Raw genomic sequence first — 22,119 nt, forward strand, 5'->3', positions numbered from 1 at the left:
CTGATAAACCCCTAAAACATCAGCGGAAGATACAGCTAAAAGCTAAACCAATAACTTTCAGTATTGACACCAGTACACTGGCGGCTCTGACACAACAAGAAGTCAGTGCTTCTGTCTCAGATCAGCCTTCTCTCAGCAGCAGAGACCTGGTGACCAGAGAGAAAGGAAAGAAGAGAGAAGAGGAGAGGAGAGTCATGCATAGGCAGACAGTTTTTACCTATGGTTAAAATTTTAAACAAATGAATTCCGGACAAGTTATTGAAGTTAATGTCACCTCTGTCATTTTACAAAGTGAAAGTATCAGTTATATGTTTTAGTTTTAAAGTAATGCACCAATTTTTTAAGGTTTTAGCATTCAGAGAGTGCAGACACACATGCCACTTTGCATAATGGGAAAATTGCCATCTACTAGCCATCCAGTAGACATATTTACAAATGCAGATTTATTTGTAAAACCCACCACACATTACAGTAACTTGTGTGTTATATACCGACCAACCACTGATGTCAGGAAACTATTTTCCCATAATGCATTGCGGCCTATGCGTCTTTAAACGCTAAAACCTTCTAAAGTAGTGCATTATTTTAAGACTAAAACATATAGTTGATATTTTCACTTTCTAAAACAACAGAGGTGAGATTCATTTCAATAACTTGTCCGGAATTAGTTTGTTTAAAATTTTAAACATAGGTCAAAACTGTATGTATGTGCGTGACTCCAGTGATACCCTGGCAAGCCTGTATGGTGTGAAAAAAATCATCTTTTTTTCCTCCCTCTTCCTTTCTCTCTGGTAGCCAACTCTTCCCTGCTGGTAGAGGGTTGAGCTCTGCTCTCATAGCTGTCTGTCTGCTACAAAACATGTAACAGGCAGGCACAAAAATCTATGATTTCACACTTTATAAATGTTTTTAATTGTTAAGCTTTATTCACTATGCCCGCAAAAATATGTTAGAAGTCTAAAAGTTATCGGAACTATGTTTATTGGAAACTAATTGGTCCACTGATGGTTTTCAAAGTTAGCTTTGATAATTAGTGGTTAGTGGAACTGTGCCCACCACTGATCTCTACAACAAACGCAGAAATCTTGGAGCTAAAATCAGATAAAAGCAGAAAATATGACTTGGGCATCAAGAGCTGTCATGTAAATGTAGTACTTGTTTTCATCCACCAATGAGGTTTTAGACGCTCTGAATAAGTCAGACTTGAATACTGCAGTGTATATAAACTAGGATTCAGACAAATGTTGAACAATGAAAGCAATTATCCTGCCTTTCTCCTTATCTTACTACTGTATCTCTTTCTGACAGACGCGGGTTCATATGAAATAGCAAACTGACACCAGAACCCTGACCCACGCCGCTCGCACCCTCCCTCCCTTTCTATCATCCACTCTCCCCACTGGCCGACTTTGGATCTATTGAGGTCTGCAGCTCCTCCCTCTTTACAGTCACAACCTCCAGTACGCTGCTTTTCGCTGATGTCCTCCCACCTTTTCCCTCCCTCTTTCTCTCTTCTATTCACACACCCTTCCTCCAGTGCCTCACACCCCTCCCTGTTTCGGCTTTAGGGAAGCAGCAGTCAGATCCTGCCATTCTTTCTGTCAAATTGACAGACGTAAAATCTAAGCAGAGGTAGAACACAGGGGAAAGCGATCAAACTGAGTCGCGGTTTGTATTTCTTTGGATCAAAGACGAGGTAGTATCCTTGCTTTCCTTTCCTGTTCCTCTGCTGGAATACCACTGCAGAGCTGGGAATCTTTTCCCAGTCCCTTTCCACTTCCTCCAGCTCTGCCAACTCTGCTCTAGGATGCTGTGAAGGATGGTCCACCAGGAAAACTGTTCTTACCAGGTAGAGCTCAAACCTAGATGACATGATGCCAATTTAATTACCATTTTGACACAAATATGTTTTGATGTTGGTTATGTGCAGACCTTATGTTGTTCCTCTTCAGTCTTTACTTCATATCGGTTTGAATGTGGGACATTGTTGCACAGTTCGGGACTTGTGTGTCATTGCTGACAGACCTGCGTGGGAGTATTGTGATGTGTTTGTGAATCTAATGGCTTGCTGGTTGCTAAGAGAGCACTTGACAGAGAGGAATAATGTCCTACCTCCCCTCCAGCACCTCCTCCTCATTCAGCCTCATCAATCCCTGTCGAGGGGCGATGAGGTGCATGTGTGTATGCTGCACACTGACCACAAACTCCAACTTTTTACAGCCACTCGTGTGTATGTGTGATGTGCAAAATGCATGACTGAATGAAGAAAAAAAAAACAACAACAAAGTGAGTTTAAATGTGAATTGTATTTATGGGAGCGTGCGTCCATTGTGCGTGTCTCCGGTGCTACACGTCCTACAGGAGAACATTGATATCACAGTATATGTTTTTCTCTAAATAGCACTGGCAGCCAGAAAACGTCTGCAGTGCAGTGAAGGTGCAGAGTGGAGAACAAACCGAGAGGTAGATGAAAGGCAGAAGAGATGAGCTGAATCTCTAAGATGAGGCACTGAGGGACAGAGATGGAGCACTTTTGATAAGAAGAAGCAAGAAGCATGGAGTGATGTAAAAACAAAAGCTGTCGAGGGGATGATGAGAAAGAAAGAAAGGCTTTTGAAGATGGATGGGTCTACTGGGTTGACTGTAAGCTTTTGATGATTTGTAACATGAAACTTAAAGTCCAACTCCTGTCCATCAAAGGGGAAGAGCTCTGTTGGGTTTTAGTGAAATTTGTTAGTTTTCACCTCTATTTTGTTTTGTGTTTTTTTTTTTTTTTTTCCATCAGCTCCCATTTGTGGTTGCCATAGTGATTCATCGGTCTCTGTCTTACCCAATATAAATGGTAAATGGACTGTACTTATATAGCGCTTTTCCATCTGCATCAGATGCTCAAAGCGCTTTACAATAATGGCTCACATTCACCCTGATGTGAGGGTGCTGCCATACAAGGTGCTCACTACACACCAGGAGCAACAACGGGATTAAGGACCTTGCCCAAGGGCCCTTAGTGACTTTCCAGTCAGGCTGGGATTTGAACCAAGGATCCTCTGGTCTCAAGCCCAACACTTTAACCACTAGACCTCACCTCCCCTATGGTATGGAATCCTGATTTTTATGATCAACATTTTGATTTAGCAGATGTTTTATGTCAGGTACCCTTCCTGACACAAGTCATGAGCTGCGAGCGTGAACCTAATGTGCATGTTTTTGACAGACTGTCCTCACCGACCGCATGCAGTGATCTGATGGAGTCATGAGGTTACACAACAGAGTTGTTTGAAGATACTGACATCTTTGCAGAATCAATCAATCAATCAACGTTTTTCTTATATAGCGCCAAATCACAACAAACAGTTGCCCCAAGGCGCTCCATATTGCAAGGCAAGGCCATACAATAATCATGAAAAACACCAACGGTCAAAACGACCCCCTATGAGCAAGCACTTGGCCACAGTGGGAAGGAAAAACTCTCTTTTAACAGGAAGAAACCTCCAGCAGAACCAGGCTCAGGGAGGGGCAGTCTTCTGCTGAGACTGGTTGGGGCTGAGGGAAAGAACCAGGAAAAAGACATGCCGTGAAGGGGGGCAGAGATCGATCACTAATGATTAAATGCAGAGTGATGCATACAGAGCAAAAAGAGAAAGAAACAGTGCATCATGGGAACCCCCCCACAGTCTACGTCTAAAGCAGCATAACCAAGGGATGGTCCAGGGTCACCTGATCCAGCCCTAACTATAAGCCTTAGCGAAAAGGAAAGTTTTAAGCCTAATCTTAAAAGTAGAGAGGGTATCTGTCTCCCTGATCTGAATTGGGAGCTGGTTCCACAGGAGAGGAGCCTGAAAGCTGAAGGCTCTGCCTCCCATTCTACTCTTACAAACCCTAGGAACTACAAGTAAGCCCGCAGTCTGAGAGCGAAGCGCTCTAATGGGGTAATATGGTACTACGAGGTCCCTAAGATAAGATGGGACCTGATTATTCAAAACCTTATAAGTAAGAAGAAGAATTTTAAATTCTATTCTAGAATTAACAGGAAGCCAATGAAGAGAGGCCAATATGGGTGAGATATGCTCTCTCCTGCTAGTCCCCGTCAGTACTCTAGCTGCAGCATTCTGAACCAACTGAAGGCTTTTTAGGGAACTTTTAGGACAACCTGATAATAATGAATTACAATAGTCCAGCCTAGAGGAAATAAGTGCATGAATTAGTTTTTCAGCATCACTCTGAGACAAGACCTTTCTGATTTTAGAGATATTGCGTAAATGCAAAAAGGCAGTCCTACATATTTGTTTAATATGCGCTTTGAATGACATATCCTGATCAAAAATGACTCCAAGATTTCTCACAGTATTACTAGAGATCAGGGAAATGCCATCCAGAGTAAGGATCTGGTTAGACACCATGCTTCTAAGATTTGTGGGGCCAAGTACAATAACTTCAGTTTTATCTGAGTTTAAAAGCAGGAAATTAGAGGTCATCCATGTCTTTATGTCTGTAAGACAATCCTGCAGTTTAGCTAATTGGTGTGTATCCTCTGGCTTCATGGATAGATAAAGCTGGGTATCATCTGCGTAACAATGAAAATTTAAGCAATACCGTCTAATAATACTGCCTAAGGGAAGCATGTATAAAGTGAATAAAATTGGTCCTAGCACAGAACCTTGTGGAACTCCATAATTAACTTTAGTCTGTGAAGAAGATTCCCCATTTACATGAACAAACTGTAATCTATTAGACAAATATGATTCAAACCACCGCAGCGCAGTGCCTTTAATACCTATGACATGCTCTAATCTCTGTAATAAAATTTTATGGTCAACAGTATCAAAAGCAGCACTGACGTCCAACAGAACAAGCACAGAGATAAGTCCACTGTCCGAAGCCATAAGAATATCATTTGTAACCTTCACTAATGCTGTTTCTGTACTATGATGAATTCTAAAACCTGACTGAAACTCTTCAAATAGACCATTCCTCTGCAGGTGATCAGTTAGCTGTTTTACAACTACCCTCTCAAGAATCTTTGAGAGAAAAGGAAGGTTGGAGATTGGCCTATAATTAGCTAAGATAGCTGGGTCAAGTGATGGCTTTTTAAGTAATGGTTTAATTACTGCCACCTTAAAGGCCTGTGGTACATAACCAACTAACAAAGATAGATTGATCATATTTAAGATTGAAGCATTAAATAATGGTAGGACTTCCTTGAGCAGCCTGGCAGGAATGGGGTCTAATAAGCATGTTGATGGTTTGGATGAAGTAACTAATGAAAATAACTCAGACAGGACAATCGGAGAGAAAGAGTCTAACCAAATACCGGCATCACTGAAAGCAGCCAAAGATAACGATACATCTTTGGGATGGTTATGAGTAATTTTTTCTCTAATAGTCAAAATTTTGTTAGCAAAGAAAGTCATGAAGTCATTACTAGTTAAAGTTAATGGAATACTCAGCTCAATAGAGCTCTGACTCTTTGTCAGCCTGGCTACAGTGCTGAAAAGAAACCTGGGGTTGTTCTTATTTTCTTCAATTAGTGATGAGTAGAAAGATGTCCTAGCTTTACGGAGGGCTTTTTTATAGAGCAACAAACTCTTTTTCCAGGCTAAGTGAAGATCTTCTAAATTAGTGAGACGCCAGAAGAAGGAAGGTTCAAGTCTTTTGGTCACTGGGGGTCACGGCGATCACGGGAGGCTGGAGCCTATCCCAGCATTCATAGGGCGTGAGGCGGGGACACCCTGGACAGGACTCCAGTCTGTTGCAGGGCCTCATATAGACAAAAACAAACACATTCACACCTGCACACACACCTACGGTCAATTTAAAGTTTCCAATCCACCTAACATGCATGTTTTTGGATGTGGGAGGAAATCGGAGTAGCCGGAGGGAACCCACGCAAACACAGGAACAACATGCAAACTCCACACAGAAAGGCCACAGGTTAGAATCGATCCCATGACATTCTCGCTGTGATGCAAAGTGCTAACCACTAACCAGCGTGCTGCTATTTTTGTTGTTAACTATAATTAATTCTTTTTTTTTTCTTTTAGTGCGTTCTACTCTTTTTGCATTGGGTCAGATGAGTTGCTGAGATGCTGTGCACCTGTTTTATCCTGTCCAGTGACTGGACAGGATAAAACATAGCTGTGGTGACCACCAACAATAATGGGAGCAGCTGAACTGACAATAACAACATTGGTGTCAATCATATGGAATTTTTAGCTTTTTGTGATATTTTAAACTGTGTAATTTCACTTTGTGATTATTTTATTCTGTGGGCTATTTTTATATCTTTGCTTTCTTGAATGGAACATTCTTTCACCGAATGAAATATTCGTTCCATTGAATTAATAAAAAAACATGCATTATTTGTTTTATGTTAACAGCTAAAATAGATTCTTGTCATTTGATAGTTTACTAATTTATAAACAAAAAAAGGGACTTACATTTTGGTGCGTGTCCGGGGGTGGAGTTAGCCTATTTTTAAGGGTGCTCAAGCACCCCTAAATATATTTTAAGCACCACTATATATATATATATATATATATATATATATATATATATATATATATATCTCAAGGTTCTAGCTAGCGCAAACTTGCGTTACGGCCCATAACTCTATAATTTTGGACCGTTACAATTTTCAATACAGCATCTGTAATCAACCGTTTCCAGTTTGAAATGATTCAATGGCTCGCGGCTCTTTGATTTGCTGCTCTTCAGAAGCGGTAAGTCCGCTTCTTAACCCCTCTGAAAGCCATTAAAATATCATGAGTCACTTTTGTGTGGATTAAAGTCACTAACTGGGACTATTGACTTGTTGCAGTCGAGAAACGAGAATCGTCCTCCGTTTTGTCACAGCTTTAAACGCTGCGCGGCTCTCTGAATGAATAATGCTCAGAATTAATAACTTCAAAACCTATTGCCGCTTTAAATAAAATGACACCTCTTACAAACGTTGCAATACAGACAATAAACTGCAATCGACTAAAACGTTTTTTCCTCCCAAAATGAGACGTCTTGCATTCTTTATAAACCTGACCTGCAGCGCAGCTGCAAGAGATGCAGCTCATAGGTATGGAAAGACATTCATGCCAATAATAATGTCTGAAAGGAAATGCTTTAGACAAAAACTAACAGATTTTATTTCTGTTTATGTCCAGAGATCAAGGATCCACTGTGTAGAGTTTATTATGTCCAGAGTTTAAGGATCCAGTAACCAATTTCATATTTATTTACTTTAAGACTCAATAAAATGTTGTTCAATAACATAAAAAATTTAAATAAATAAATAAAAAGAAAAAAATTCAAATACCTAATTAAAAATGTAGTAAAGAATAAAACGTAAAAAAATAAAAACCACTCATAAGAAAAAGAATAAAAATAGGTTTTAAGTCTTGACTTAAAAATGTCCACAGACTCCGACTGCCTCACTGAGGGCCATGTACTGGCTAACCCAGAATGAGATTGCCCACTCAACAAACTTCCCCAGCCTTCTGGACATAATGAAGGGACTTGGGCTGTCGTACCTGGCTTTTCCCCTTTGGGTACCCCTAGAATGGCCAATTTTTAGCTTAAATTTTCAAAAGCTTCCCCCCTTCCGCACCATCCCCCCCCAGTTGCTTTGCTCCCTTGACATTACCACTACACTGAAATTTTATCCTATATATATATATATATATATATATATATACTTCTATACTACTATTTTTAAACAACCTATTTCAACCATTATGCCAAAACATGTATTACAAGAACACAGTAATTTGATCATCTCCCCTTCTTGGGCAAATGGTTCAATCCACGAAGCGCGCCTACATTCATCTCTGTCTCTCTCCGTCTGCAACTGCGTCTGCTCTGGTATGTGTTTGTGTCGCGTGGTGCTGCTGCTGATGGCGCTGTCAAGTGATTGCCAGGTGACTGTCACATTTGCGATGTATTTATTCACAGTTTATGTCTCTGAATATGAAGAGCAAGTGCAACTTTCTGAAAAGTGCTTATTTTACTCACCTAGCTACCTATCGTAAAACAGTATATTGCTCTACAAATTAGTGTGCGCTGTGCGTGGTCAAATGTAAGATTGATTCAGTGTTGTCTTTTTTTTTTTCAACTAAATCCTCTTGTCAGCTAATAAATGGTGCTGGCCCTTCAATCTGTGTAGCTCCCATTAACAAATCACTCTACTACATCAAATACCATGTACACAGATCTGACCTTAAATGCTTAGTTAAGGTCCTTAACTAAGCATTTCAGAATTAAGACAGTAAACTTTACCACAACGTTTAATGCACAACATGATAATAAGCGAATAATTTACATTCTTGCTAAAAAGGCATAAATCATAAAACTCATTTTGTATTTTTATTTGTTGGCCGTAAGTGGCAAACCAAGCCTGCAGTGCAGTGATGGATATCAGAGCATTTTTTTCAAAAGCAAAAAAAAGCTTCAGGTGAGGTTTGTGCACTCTGTAGACCTTATGTGATAGTAGATATGGACATTAAGAATAGCAAAGGATGGAAAGTGAAGCAAAGGGTAAATTGAATATGTGTATCAGACTGTGGAGGTGTCTTAATGTGTTAGTGGTGTTTTGGTATGAATTCTGACTTTTAAATCACACATTTTTATTTTTCTTACTTTTAAGGACTTCATTAGATCTTGTCTGTCCTTTCTATGCTTTGCTGTTAATTCAATAAATAATTCATATATTTCTTATCCTGAACCCATTTATGTGCAGTATACCATCTGTGTTCTCCATCCAGCCTTATAGTGGAGTGCTGCTGTAGCTGTGCCAAACCAGGTCCTCCTGCACACGACACTAAACCTCACTGATCATAACAACTGCACCTACTGTATTTTTATGACTTACAACGTGGATGTGCGTGCTGCCAGAAAAACTGAGACATCAATCAGTTTGTAGAATAAATAAATGAATAGCCAAAACTAAAACACATTCTAAGTAATGCTTAAAACTGTCTAAATGTAACTGAAAAGTGATACCAGGGTGAGTGTTCTGTACTAAGTACTATGACATAATAATCTGTTAAGATGAAATAAAAAAATCTTCAATAACTATAGGCTCATAAGACTAATATAAAAACAAAGATAATATACTTTACTCAGCCTCTGAATATTTCAGACCTGCTCCTAAGTTGCAATTACTATTTGCCTTCACCACATTAAGAGATTAAATTATTTGTTATATAAACTGCACCAGAATGCAGGAATTTTATGTACTGTATGGGCTGTTATCCATTGCTAATATGCGTTTTTTTTTTTTTTTTTTTTTTTTTTTATCATTTTGACAATGAATGCAGCTTTTACAAGCAATGTTTTCACTCTGAAATCATGGGAAATTGTATTTCTGGACATCTAGATTTTAAAAATTTTAAAAATTGTGCTAAGCACCCCTAAAACTGGAAGTCTAAAATCGCCTCTGTGCGTGTCACTGGTCCTTTGACGTCATCAGGTTCCAAACAGTCCAACAGGAATTTTAAATAGAAATCCAATCCAATCCAAAATTGTTTTGTCAAGTTGCAAAAAAAGTAAAATAGTTCAAAAACAATTCTGACGATGTAGCCCATAGCTGATGCCGTGCATCGTGTACAGACTGCTGTCTGCTTTTCTCAGTCCAGCAAAAAATTGCGACAGAAATGTGTGGAGCTCTTCATCCAACAGCAGCTCCACTTCACCAAGAGACGTCCCAGTGATTACCACAAATGCCTCCAGATGGCTTACGGTGTACTGGATTTGGGTTTTTTGTGTGTTTTAGAAGAAGGAGCAGCTACTGTTTTTAAGCTAAACATTGCTTCTGCTAGTGTGATTGGGCGTGGTGGTCACAGCATGCAATATCATGAATCGTATAGTACCACAATTGCACACTGAATAGCACTATTGCACAGTAAGTAGAACACAGTGGCAAATGGTATGAATAATCCATGTTACGTGACATACAAACTACCAATCAAATGACAAGGATCAAATCAGGCCTTATATAACCTAAACTACTGTATGGTTTTGACTTGAGTATTTACCAGTGTCCATCCAGAGGATGACTGGATGTCTTTGGCACTAGTTCTCTTGGGAGGTGATTGGAGAAAGTCAAGGTGACAGCCATGTTTCACCTGGCTGTAGCAGACAGTTACTTTCAAGAGCAGAGATGAACCACTTCTCTGCCTGGGTGGTTGCCATCCAGGACCCATGGTGTTTTCATGGTGTGATGGAAGTAGTGATGTAGGGTATGAACATACACTCCCAGACCTGACATGTTCTCAGCAAAAAAAAAAAAAACAAACCCCAACCCCATAGATTGATTGAGCAAGGACCATATTACAACTTATTGTTACATTGTAAAGTTGTAAAGTGACTTCACACAACCAGTTTTTTTAAAAGTGCTCAACAGCATGAATAAAGACCCCAGGTCATTTCATGTCTGTCTTATTTTGACTTGACCATGTCACTTCATGTCTTGTTCTTTTTCTGTTTTTCATCCTACCTTAACCACTTTGGCTTTGAACCATGGACTTGTTGTCATACAGCAGGTGCACTAACTGAACATATCTTTCTTGTACTTAACAGTAAATTGGCAAATAGAAGTCACCCCTGCATTTGTCTAATATTTAGTGCTGTTTTTGTTTTTTGAAACGCTTTTAGAATACACTCATGTGGGTTGTATTTCAGAGTATAAACAAGTATCCTACATGGTGATACAGATTGGATGATTTGGTGTTTTTGATGGTGGGACAAACCTCTCAGAGGGAACATGGAAATGCCATAAGGAAAGGAACTGGCCACTGCAGGAGTTTAGCTTAAGTCCTTCTTGCCCTGAAGCAAGAACATGAACCATTTCACTGCCGTGTTGTTTTCATCTTTGTCTAATCCTGTCAGAGAACATCAAGAAACCTCTGGCAACTGTAGCGCTCTTATGGAGCTCCTTATATATTCAGTCTTGCTGAATATTTCAACAAGTCTGGAATTTGTTTTTTGTTCAGAAACATGTTTTAGACAAGCCCACCCCAAAATGCCATAAAAACCTTGAAAAGTCACAAAATATTACAGGATTTTTATTGTTGTTTAGTGATTTACAAGTGTAATGTCAGTGAACATTCAAATCTATGAAGTGGCAACATGCCTACCATGGCTTAGCTTACTCAACATTAAACTGAGTTATAAATCTTCCTGGTATTCCAATCCATAATCACCAGAGCAGTGTCAGCTGCCAAACCAAAGTCCCTTATGGTCATGTACTTGGCAACCTGTAAATTCTGTGTCGCTCAGGCTGACGTCTCAGACTGTGCGAGGTAGCTGATGAGGAATGCAGCAGGTGCTGATGATTAATTCTGGAACAAGTTGAAACGTGCTTAATCAAAACTTTTGGCTTTGTATACTCAACAAAAATATAAACGCAACACTTTTGGTTTTGCTCCCATTTTGTATGAGATGAACTCAAAGATCTAAAACTTTTTCCACATACACAATATCACCATTTCCCTCAAATAATGTTCACAAACCAGTCTAAATCTGTGATAGTGAGCACTTCTCCTTTGCTGAGATAATCCATCCCACCTCACAGGTGTGCCATACCAAGATGCTGATTAGACACCATGATTAGTGCACAGGTGTGCCTTAGACTGCCCACAATAAAAGGCCACTCTGAAAGGTGCAGTTTTATCACACAGCACAATGCCACAGATGTCGCAAGATTTGAGGGAGCGTGCAGTTGGCATGCTGACAGCAGGAATGTCAACCAGAGCTGTTGCTCGTGTATTGAATGTTCATTTCTCTACCATAAGCCGTCTCCAAAGGCGTTTCAGAGAATTTGGCAGTACATCCAACCAGCCTCACAACCGCAGACCACGTGTAACCACACCAGCCCAGGACCTCCACATCCAGCATGTTCACCTCCAAGATCGTCTGAGACCAGCCACTCGGACAGCTGCTGAAACAATCGGTTTGCATAACCAAAGAATTTCTGCACAAACTGTCAGAAACCGTCTCAGGGAAGCTCATCTGCATGCTCGTCGTCCTCATCGGGGTCTCGACCTGACTCCAGTTCGTCATCATAACAGACTTGAGTGGGCAAATGCTCACATTCGCTGGCGTTTGGCACGTTGGAGAGGTGTTCTCTTCACGGATGATGCGAAGGAGATGTGTTGCACTGCATGAGGCAAATGGTGGTCACACCAGATACTGACTGGTATCCCCCCCAATAAAACAAAACTGCACCTTTCAGAGTGGCCTTTTATTGTGGGCAGTCTAAGGCACACCTGTGCACTAATCATGGTGTCTAATCAGCATCTTGGTATGGCACACCTGTGAGGTGGGATGGATTATCTCAGCAAAGGAGAAGTGCTCACTATCGCAGATTTCGACTGGTTTGTGAACAATATTTGAGGGAAATGGTGATATTGTGTATGTGGAAAAAGTTTTAGATCTTTGAGTTCATCTCATACAAAATGGGAGCAAAACCAAAAGTGTTGCGTTTATATTTTTGTTGAGTGTCAGGGTGACAGCACCACCTCCTTCAGTGTACTTCCACCTTGGCCTGAGCTCTGACCCCTTGGACATATTAGCTACAAGCAACAGAGGCAAATTGACAAGTTTCCATTCACTTTCAATCAGAGTGGGCAGTTTACAGCAACAAGAAACAAGTAGTCACTATGCTAGGTGGAACCAAAATAGACGAGAGGTCTATTTTATGCAAATGCTTAGCAACGTGACACGGCAACTGCCAATCTGAGTGAAGGCAGCGTGATGTTTGTGTGACATGTTGGATGCTTACTTGAACAAAATGACACAATATGGCCGAAACAGCTGCATTTCTGTGTAAATCTAATATTTTTGCCATTGTTTCTCTTATATTTTTTTAAAAATGAGCAAGAAATAAACACTTCTATATCTAAAACCACTGTTTTTGTAACCAGATAATACCCTTGAAGTGATTTGCAAGACATCTTGTGGAGATGTTAGCATGGAATTAGCAATAGGTACAGCAACGTGTGAAAGTCATTGGACTGAAACAAATCAATAAACTTTTGGTTCTATAGAGGGAATAACAGTGACAAGTGTTGGGTTTCCTCATTTTTTATAATCTACTTAAAGTAAACCTGCATTGAAATAAATGCCGTCAGATCTTTGGACCAAAAAATGACTTATATTTACACATGAGATCCTTCTGAATGTAGTAAAGTAAATCTGCAAGCCCAGATCTGTCATTCAACGGAGAAATCTTCATTTAAAAATGACAAATTTACAGCTAAAATTTAGCCCTCCACAAAACTGTCATAACATCCAGGACGCTGCCGAGACGTCAGGGAAAAGACCCTATCCCAGCATGCATTGCGCACGCCAACTGTAATTTGTGGATTTACGTCAGTTTGCATCTGCACCTTTTTCTTGTCTTATACAGAAGGATCTACTTTTTTAAAAACTTCATATTGTCTTGCGGCACGTTTGGTGAGTACACATTTCTTTTATTTGTGCTTGAAAATTATTTTGGGGGACTTTTTCATACGCCGTTTGATCAAGTAGTGTCGCATTGAAAATCTACTGTCTTTCACCTCCGGTGTACCGTCGCAGGTTACGGAGGCGGGACCCGCAAAGAATTCAAGTCATTAAAAAGATATAAACCTCTCTCAGCGGCCACGGAGCTCTGTGGCTCCGATTACCGAGACGTGCGGTGCTGCAGATTTTGCCGCAAGAAGTCTGTCCTTGCGGGCAACAGGTGTCACTGCGCGCACTGCATTAAAACAGAGAGCGTAGTCTCTGGACTTTTGCCAAGTTGGCTGCACCTCCATTCAGTAGACAGAGAGGTGATGCGGCTGCACAGCAGACACAGGGGCGGTGTGAGTGGCCCGCTTCGGCGTTTACCGAGCACGCAGACTCAGTAAACGCAGCGGAGGGAGGCGTCGGGGAAGAGCGTCACCCGCTGTCGATGTCGTCGCTGATCTGAGCATGCAGAGCTGTATCTCACATTCATTGCAGCTTGCTTTTGGATGCTGAAACCAGGATGTGTATAACAGTAACATTACTAACAGATAAAATTAATTTCAATGCGGGATCGGACTGAAGGCTCGAGTGCTCCGTCTTCTGCCGAACATCACTGCAATGACGCGGATGTACAAACAGTTTTCGCTGAGGGCCAAATTTTAGCTGCAAATTTGTCTTTTTTAAACAAAGATTTCTCCGCTGAATTACAAATTTGGGCTTGCAGATTTACTTTACTGTATTCATAAGGGTCTTATAAATACATATCAGCTATTTCTTTCTGAGATATGACCACATTTATTTCAATGCAGGTCTACTTTAATCATTGTGCACAGTATCAACAAACACCAACTGTTTGTCACAATCATTTTTAGATAATCTGAGTGTAGCTTTAGGCTTGCTACTCTAAAGGCACCATGACACTCCGCACTGCCGTGCAACTGCTGGAAGTTGCTTTAAATTCAGTAATTATTTTGTAGCAGATTAATCATTTGCTCTCAGAACCTGGCTGATGAAACCTTCTATAATCGCTCAGGAATCACAGAGGAATTTTTTACAGCTCCAGCTGTTCTCATGCGCTTCATGATGTGGAGAACGCATTTAGAATCATCTCAAACGTAATTAATTGTAATATTTATATTGTAATGGCTTGGTCAACAGTTGCATTTTCACTCCTTATGAATATCTGTAAAATTATGTTTATTATAGATTTAAGATCTGGTCATAATCATTCAGATGAGCTGTGCTGTGATGCGCTGAACTGCTGCTGACGCAATGACTCACAGTGACACACAGTGTTGTTTGATTGTTCGTGCAATGTTCACGTGTAGTTCAGAAAAGTAATGCATGACAGAGATTTTGAACATTTCAAAATTTTCTTTGCACACTTTCACGCAGCCATGAACAGTTTACAACGGTTTACAGCAAGTTTACTCTTGGGCGTGGTAGACTGCGCACCAGTGCGTGGATCAAAGTGTCAAGGTACCTTAGCACTCTCAAGACAATATCCCCATAAAGTGGTAGTTGCATGTAATTGCAATTGGATTCCCAAAAGATAAGATAAGACTATTGATCTCACAGTGGAGAAATTCACTTGTTACGTCAGCTCTTTCAAAAACACACAAGATAAGTGTGAGTGTAGGAAGATGTGTATCAAACAGCGTGTACAAGATAATAATACTTGTAACAATAGATCAAAAGATCAATCATGTGCGAGACGTTCATAATATCTAGATGCAAAGTAAAATTTTGTTGCTTTTTACCATAAGTGTAATAAGTTAATATTTGTCATTGTTCACATTTGTAACATGATGAGCAACATACAGTGAGGAAAATAAGTATTTGAACATCCTGCGATTTAGCAAGTTCTCCCACTTAGAAATCATGGAGAGGTCTGAAATTTTCATCTTAGGTGCATGTCCACTGTGAGAGACATAATCAAAAAAAAAAAAAAAATCCGGAAATCACAATGTATGATTTTTTAAATAATTTATTTGTATGTTACTGAAGGCCGACAGCTTTTCCTCACTGTTAATGCTTGGAGCAGACATCTTAGTTTGTGAACTCAGGGTATGTGGTGTTTGAACAAGGTGTTGCATTGGAATTTTGACTTTAGGGAACGTTTCGTTTCTCCTTACCCAATATAATCACATCTGGGCCACCATAGAGGGAACATTATTAATATTTGCCTTATTTTGAAGAGATTTATAGTCAGTTGTTCTTCCAGTTGTGTTCTAAGTGGCACAACCAGAGTAGAAAAATAAAGTGTAACCAGACTGGACAATCTAAAAAAAAAAGGGAAGACAAAACAGACATTGATGAAGCAATGCATTCTTTGTTGATTTTTTCCTATTAGTGCAGTGGATAACTGAAAAAAAAAACATTCAAATAGTGATGCAAGCACCAAATGTGGCACAAATACACCTTAGACATTACTCTTTTGAAAAGGCAGGGTGTCTACTTGAATTTCCAATAGGCAGACAGGTAGGATTGAACTATACTCCAGTCATGTTGAAAACTACACCACATTAGTTTTTGATCATAAAAATTACAAAAATTCTATGGAGTTATGGGGTAAAAATATCAAAAATGGAGACAAAGGTCAGTTTCAGTTTGTACAGGGGTCATGGATAGTCCAAACTATACTTTTTTAAATCTTTATGATCAGATAAATAATGATAATAATACAATAATGCTTTTGGAGGGCGGTATGCATTTTCAGAGGCCCAACATCCATCCCCAGTCACCAAAAATGACAGATATTTGCCCGAGTTAGACGGGATGGATGGATGGAGGGACTCAGAAAATGCATACCACACGACAACAGCATGTTATTTGCATTATCATCACTTTTTACTGAGATACACAACATGTAATGCGTACATAAAAAGTTGGCTCACTTTTGTCGTGTCACCTGGCGCGCGCGCTGCTCTCCATATTTGGCAGTGCGCCCTCATCAAGCTGGCTGCTTTAGCTGCTGTTCATTGTCGTACTATCCATGAGAAAATCATTCGGAATATCCATATTTGGACCAAAACACACTTCTCGCCTTTTCATCTTTTCCTCTGTGGACAGTTTTTTTTCCCCCTCTGTGGACAGTTCTTGCTTGGGCTGCGCATGCGCTATGACATCATTTGTTTACGCACAGCGGGTGGGTATAGCCAGATAGCATCGACGTAAATCTACGATACCGGCCCAGCAACGCCCCGGTAAAGTGATAATAATATGGAATACCTTTCAATTTGATTGGAGCATTTGTAAATTTTGACCCCTGTGGAATTCTTCAATTGACCCCTACCTGGCTGCCTATTGAAAAGTCATGTGGACAGTCTGCTTTTTCAAAAGAGTAATGTCTAAGGAGTATTTGTGCCAAATTTGGTGCGTGCATCACCATTTGAAGGATTCTCTGTAAATATTCTCTTATCTGCTGCACTATATGTGGCAGGAAGAAGTGAAGCTTCCCACTGGGAAATTACAACCTCTCAGTCCAACTAGAACACACCATAGAAGCTGATCACATCTTCTTTATGCGTAAGTGGTAACTTGTTATCATGTTACAGGTTGTGGGTATTTTCTGGTGAAAACTGGTGCATGTCCATATTTATGTGCGTGTCAGTCGGGTGGATTTGTCCTACAGTGGATGTGGGTGAGGGAGCAGTTGCGTAAGGGGATAAGGATTTCCTGTCAGGTTTAATGGAAGCTGAAAGCTAGATGGAGTGACAGCAAGGTGGTAGGAGCAGCACAAGGCAAACAGCAGAATGTGGAAGAAAGGCAAAGACGAAACATTTTATAGAGACTCTGGCATCACACTCCCTCTAAAGCTAAAGCAATGAGCTTTTAGATAAAAGTGAGAAAAAAAGAGTCCTATCAGATGAAACAAGGGGATGAAAATTGAAAGGAGATGTTGAAAAACATTTGTTAAAGGAGGGAGATGTGAGAGGAAAAAAGTTATTTAAAGCACAAGACAAAAAAGAGACATGGTGCAAAGAGTAAGATTGTTCAGGCTCTGATGGCACCAATTCTCCAGGGACCCCTCAATTAGACTGGTAACCTGGCAACCAGCAGGCAGACAACACCCCTCTCTCTCTGTCACACACACACACACACACACACACACACACACACACACACACACACACACACACAATGGGGGGGGGGGGGCAAAGGGCATGAAAAGAAGGGCATAACAGAGAAGGAGGTGAATAGATGAAATGATTTATTTGATGGGCGAATAAAATGGGTAAAAATAGGGACATAGACAGCAGTCAGTATACTGAAGATTACCTTTGTCCTAGGTGGTAATAATAATAATAATAATAATAATAATAATAATAATAATAATAATGCATTTCATTTATAATGCACCTTTCATTAATAAAAATCTCAAAGTGCTACAGGAAAACAAACAAGGATAAAGAAGAGAATAAAAACAGAAAATCTTAGATAAAAACCATCAACAGAATAGAATAAAACCAAAATAAAATAATAGAATAAAAAAGACTAAGATGCAACAGATTCATATTATTGAGACCTGTGATGGGCCTGTCTAAACTGGTACATCTTGAGGCTTTTTTCAAAAGCTTTGACAGTTTGTGGACCCCTCAGATGGTCAGGGAGGGAGTTCCAAATATGAGGGCAGTTGAACAGAAGGCCCTGTCTCTGATGGTGTGAAGTTTGGTGGGAGAGGGACAGAGAAGATTAGTGCTGTATGAACGGGTGGGAGTGTGTGGAGTGAGGAGGTATGTGGGGGCATTGCCATGGATGCATTGGTGGGTGATGAGAGCAATGTTAAAATGGATTCTGTAGGTGATGGGGAGCCAGTGAAAAACAACAAAAAAAATACCGTCTTCTACTACATGTGGAATCTTGAATCTTAGTGTCTTTATTTCTGACAGTAGTAATAGTTATAATTGATCATTTAAACATATCTCATTGTGCACAGCGCGCTTGCATCAACTCTCATCAAGTGTTTACATAAGTCAGAATCATGCTGGTTTTTAGTATTTACGTGAATATTTACTTGAGGCTGAGGTCTCAGTGTGTCAGTTTGTTCTCGTAAACTTGTGCAAACACGTCTGGTTGTGCTGTGTTGCTCCCCGGTCGCAGAAGTACCAGCAGGTGAAGGGTGGTGGTGAGATTTATCATTTTGGCCTCACAGTGTCATCCGGGGGCCTCTGGAATACCTCCAGCATGTCGAGGCCTTAGGAACTCAGAATAAATATGTTTTCATGCAGGATGTTTTGACACTTATGTTGGCATGCTGTGTAGTATTTTAAAGACTATCTCACAGCGGTGCGGGTGAAAGCCCCTCTGCTATTTTAGTGGAACAGTATCAATGTGTGGTCTCATTAATTATGAATAAGGAAGAGCAGTACAGCAGACACTGATGGAGTTTGATCAGTGTACCAGGAACATAATACGGACAAAGAAGACCGCAGACACTTGCTCTAATTTCTGCATTTACTTTAATTTGCTAAAATGTAGGAGGGGTGGTGGCCAAGTTGTTGTTAGTGCCGTGGTTTCGATGCGGAAGGTTCTCGGTTCAAATCCCACCGCTGCCACATTTTTACATAGGGTTAGGGTTATATCAATGTGGGGTAGCATCAGGAAAGGCATCTGGCGTAAAACTTGTGCCAATTAAAAATGCAGATCCACCTCGGATCTGCTGTGGCGACCCCGAGTGCAAAACAAGGGAGCAGCCAAACGGTCTTACTTACTTTGCTAAAATGTCTCTGTAAGCATGCCATGCTCCTTTCATAGCCCAATTCGTCTGTTAGCACAGACGTTACCATGGAGAACTTGTCACCACGCTGCAAAGGTAGCAGCACACACTTTCTAAAATAGCATCAAACGTCCACCTCCAGTGTTCCTTTTACATATGTCAGTGTGTGATAGGGCTTTGTGATGTCATATGCATCACAGGCATGCAGTGTGTCTGTTTGCACCTAAATGTAAATGAACAGAAATGTAGAACTGGACCGAGCACATTCAGATGGAATAAGTGCACGTTCACAGACACAGGGCCCCTGGCCTTGGATCTGAGGCTGCGAGGAGGTGCCAGGAAGCTTCTCTCCTGCAGTCACCCTCTGTTCACTTGGAACAATGCGCCATTCTCTCCCCCCGTCTCAGCTCTTAAGCTGTCGTATATCAACCTGTGTTCAGAGGAATTAATGTTCAAGCATCAAACATTCAGCTAAAAGTCTCTCTCAGGTAGCTGAGGTAACCGCTCCCTCCCCGCCTACTGTAGCACTGACTTCACCTCCGCCGTGAAGTCAGCCTCAGTAATGAGCCGGCGGGGGCATGCTCTGCCCCGGCACTCACACTGAAGCAAACCGTTTCTCACGCTCGACTCGCCTTTATTTTATTTGTGGGTGTGGTTGTTTCCTGTAGTGTCCCCCAGCAGCATTGCATTGTGGGTGGATTCAGTACAGATAAACAATGCATTCTTCACTACCCATAATCCCAAGGGATCAACACTGAATCACAGTCACTTCCTATTTTTTTAATGCGAGCCCTCTGTGCATGTGTGTGTGTGTGTACGCGCGCCTGTGTGTGTGATTTCAGATGAGCTTTGATGTTATCACGCTCATGCATAATTCCTGTACATCTCTGAGTTCTTATGCTCTTCTTCGTTTTCACTCGTTCTTCATTCTCTCCAGAGGAACAGATGAATATGATATTTCTGTATCATTTGCCATTTTCCTCTCTCACTCACTCTCTCACTCACTCTCCTGTCATCACTCTTGCAGTCATCTGTTCTTGACTGGATATTGTTTTGTGTTATCTGATATTCCTTTTTCCCATTAGATCTATGACTATTTAGTGTGACTCATCCTGTGAATCAGAATCCATATGTAATGGTTTGTTTGTTTTGTTTTTTTAAGTGTCTGCTTTAAAGTTACCTGGGGGCCACTTTCTTACAGGGAATACTCAAGCCTGGTGTTTTTGTAATGCTACATTAGAGGAAAATCATTTTTCTTCCTCCATGCTTTGTTGAGATCACTCTTTATTTCCAGTAACACCCCTAACCTACAGGGCACCGTTTTACTAGAATTGCCCACGATACAAAAAAGTGCAAAAACGGGATAATCCGGCTTGCCTCCAACAGGCTGCCTTATAAAATACAGAAGTGGCATGTGATTGGCTTATGAAGTGCAGACCTGGCAACCCCCCAAACACAAATAAATGAGCTGTAGAACTGCAGCAAACGCTGCTTCAGCTTCAAATTTTTATCCCGATGGAGCACAGTCAAACACATTTCAAGCTGTACTCGCTAGGAATACCCTGTTTAAAGACTTTCGAACATGATTGAAACTGTTAAGACTACGGACACCCAGATGTTACTAGGCACTAGCAATGATTTTTCAAATCAAGGTCAAATTTTTGAATGGTTGATTTCAAAACTGGTGCAGATGTTGGCCGTAGCTACCACCTATACCAAGTCTGTTCAAGACTGACAAAGATGGATCATGAAGTTACTATGAGGCTTCAAAATGCACCCCGATTTGCTCTTCAGAATTAAACGGGAAGGACTGGCACTCTGTGGAATAGCCCCATAAGGGTAGACCAAGGAGACTCAGACTGACTATCCTGGTTCACATTTCTGTGTTCTGGTTTCTCTCCTCTGGGTTCCAGAATTACTATTATTTTCTCTATTTTTTTTTTACTAGTGCTACATATGCTTTATTGCACATTTTATTTTGGCACCTCTTCCATGTTTATTCCCTGTTGCTTTACTTGTTCGCTGTCTCATGTCTCCTCACTCCATGTGAATTTTTTTAAAATGTTTGACCATCCACCATTCACCTCCTCCTCACCAGATCATCTAGTTTCATGCCAGCTCTCTCCCATTCTTTTCTCCTGACCACATATAATCACATCCAGGGTGCTATCTAGAACACGAGAAAAGAGTGAGGGAAGTTTGAACTATTTAATTAAATTTGGGGCCCCTGGTGCAATCTTGGCATGGAAAGCAGTTTAGTTATTTAGTTAGTTAGTTCTAAAACTTTAAGTAAACAGTTTTTTTATATATGGCTCATCAATTCCACTTATTGCAGCATTTAAGTAGTAAAATTAGGGCACTCAGAGCAATGCTGATTGAATGATGTTTTATTTGTTAAAATACATGCATATATTAATTATAATTATTATTAATTTGTTGTTGTTAAAATGTCTTTAGACAATTGTATTTAAAAGTGGACCTTTACTCTAAGGTGTGTTGGTGGGGAGGGGGGGACTTTGGCTACATACCTGTACTGGAGGAGAACAGACATGATTAGGAGAAAAACTGGTTTACTTATGTGGCAATTGCTACATGATTGGAAGAAAGGTATATCTCATACGTCATGCATCAGAAAGAGTCACGGTGGTTTAGTGGTAAGCACTGATGCGTCAAACCAAGAAAGCTGTGGGATCGCTTCCCACCCTTTCTGTGTTGAGTTTTCATGTTCTCCCTGTGTCATGTTATTTCCTAAAAATTTGATATTTTAAAAATGTATGACTTCAGTTTCTACTGGGTATATCTGGCTACAAACATTAATATTGGCTTTTAAGATACATGGTGTCCTATATTAGAATATTGAAAATGTCTATAATATAACCCCTTTCACACAAGGAAGTTTTTTTATATGAAGAATGGTTCACATG

At 40.4% G+C, this 22,119-nt stretch overlaps 1 protein-coding gene across 5 annotated transcripts in view; it reads left to right on the forward strand.

Moving 5' to 3' along the window:
- schip1 (schwannomin interacting protein 1) overlaps window positions 1–22,119 on the forward strand; it is a 1,140,784-nt gene that overhangs the window by 1,039,207 nt on the left and 79,458 nt on the right. The window contains exon 1 of one of the 5 annotated variants that reach the window (XM_034168286.1): window positions 1,554–1,849. The exons of the other annotated variants lie outside the window; for them this stretch is intronic. Coding sequence (XP_034024177.1) covers window positions 1,820–1,849 — 30 coding nt within the window. The 5' untranslated portion in view covers window positions 1,554–1,819. Of the gene's footprint in view, window positions 1–1,553; window positions 1,850–22,119 lie in introns of those variants that run through there. 5 annotated transcript variants of the gene reach the window in all.

Source organism: Thalassophryne amazonica, chromosome 4, assembly GCF_902500255.1.
Source record: "Thalassophryne amazonica chromosome 4, fThaAma1.1, whole genome shotgun sequence".
In the NCBI taxonomy this organism is placed as follows: Eukaryota; Metazoa; Chordata; class Actinopteri; order Batrachoidiformes; family Batrachoididae; genus Thalassophryne; species Thalassophryne amazonica.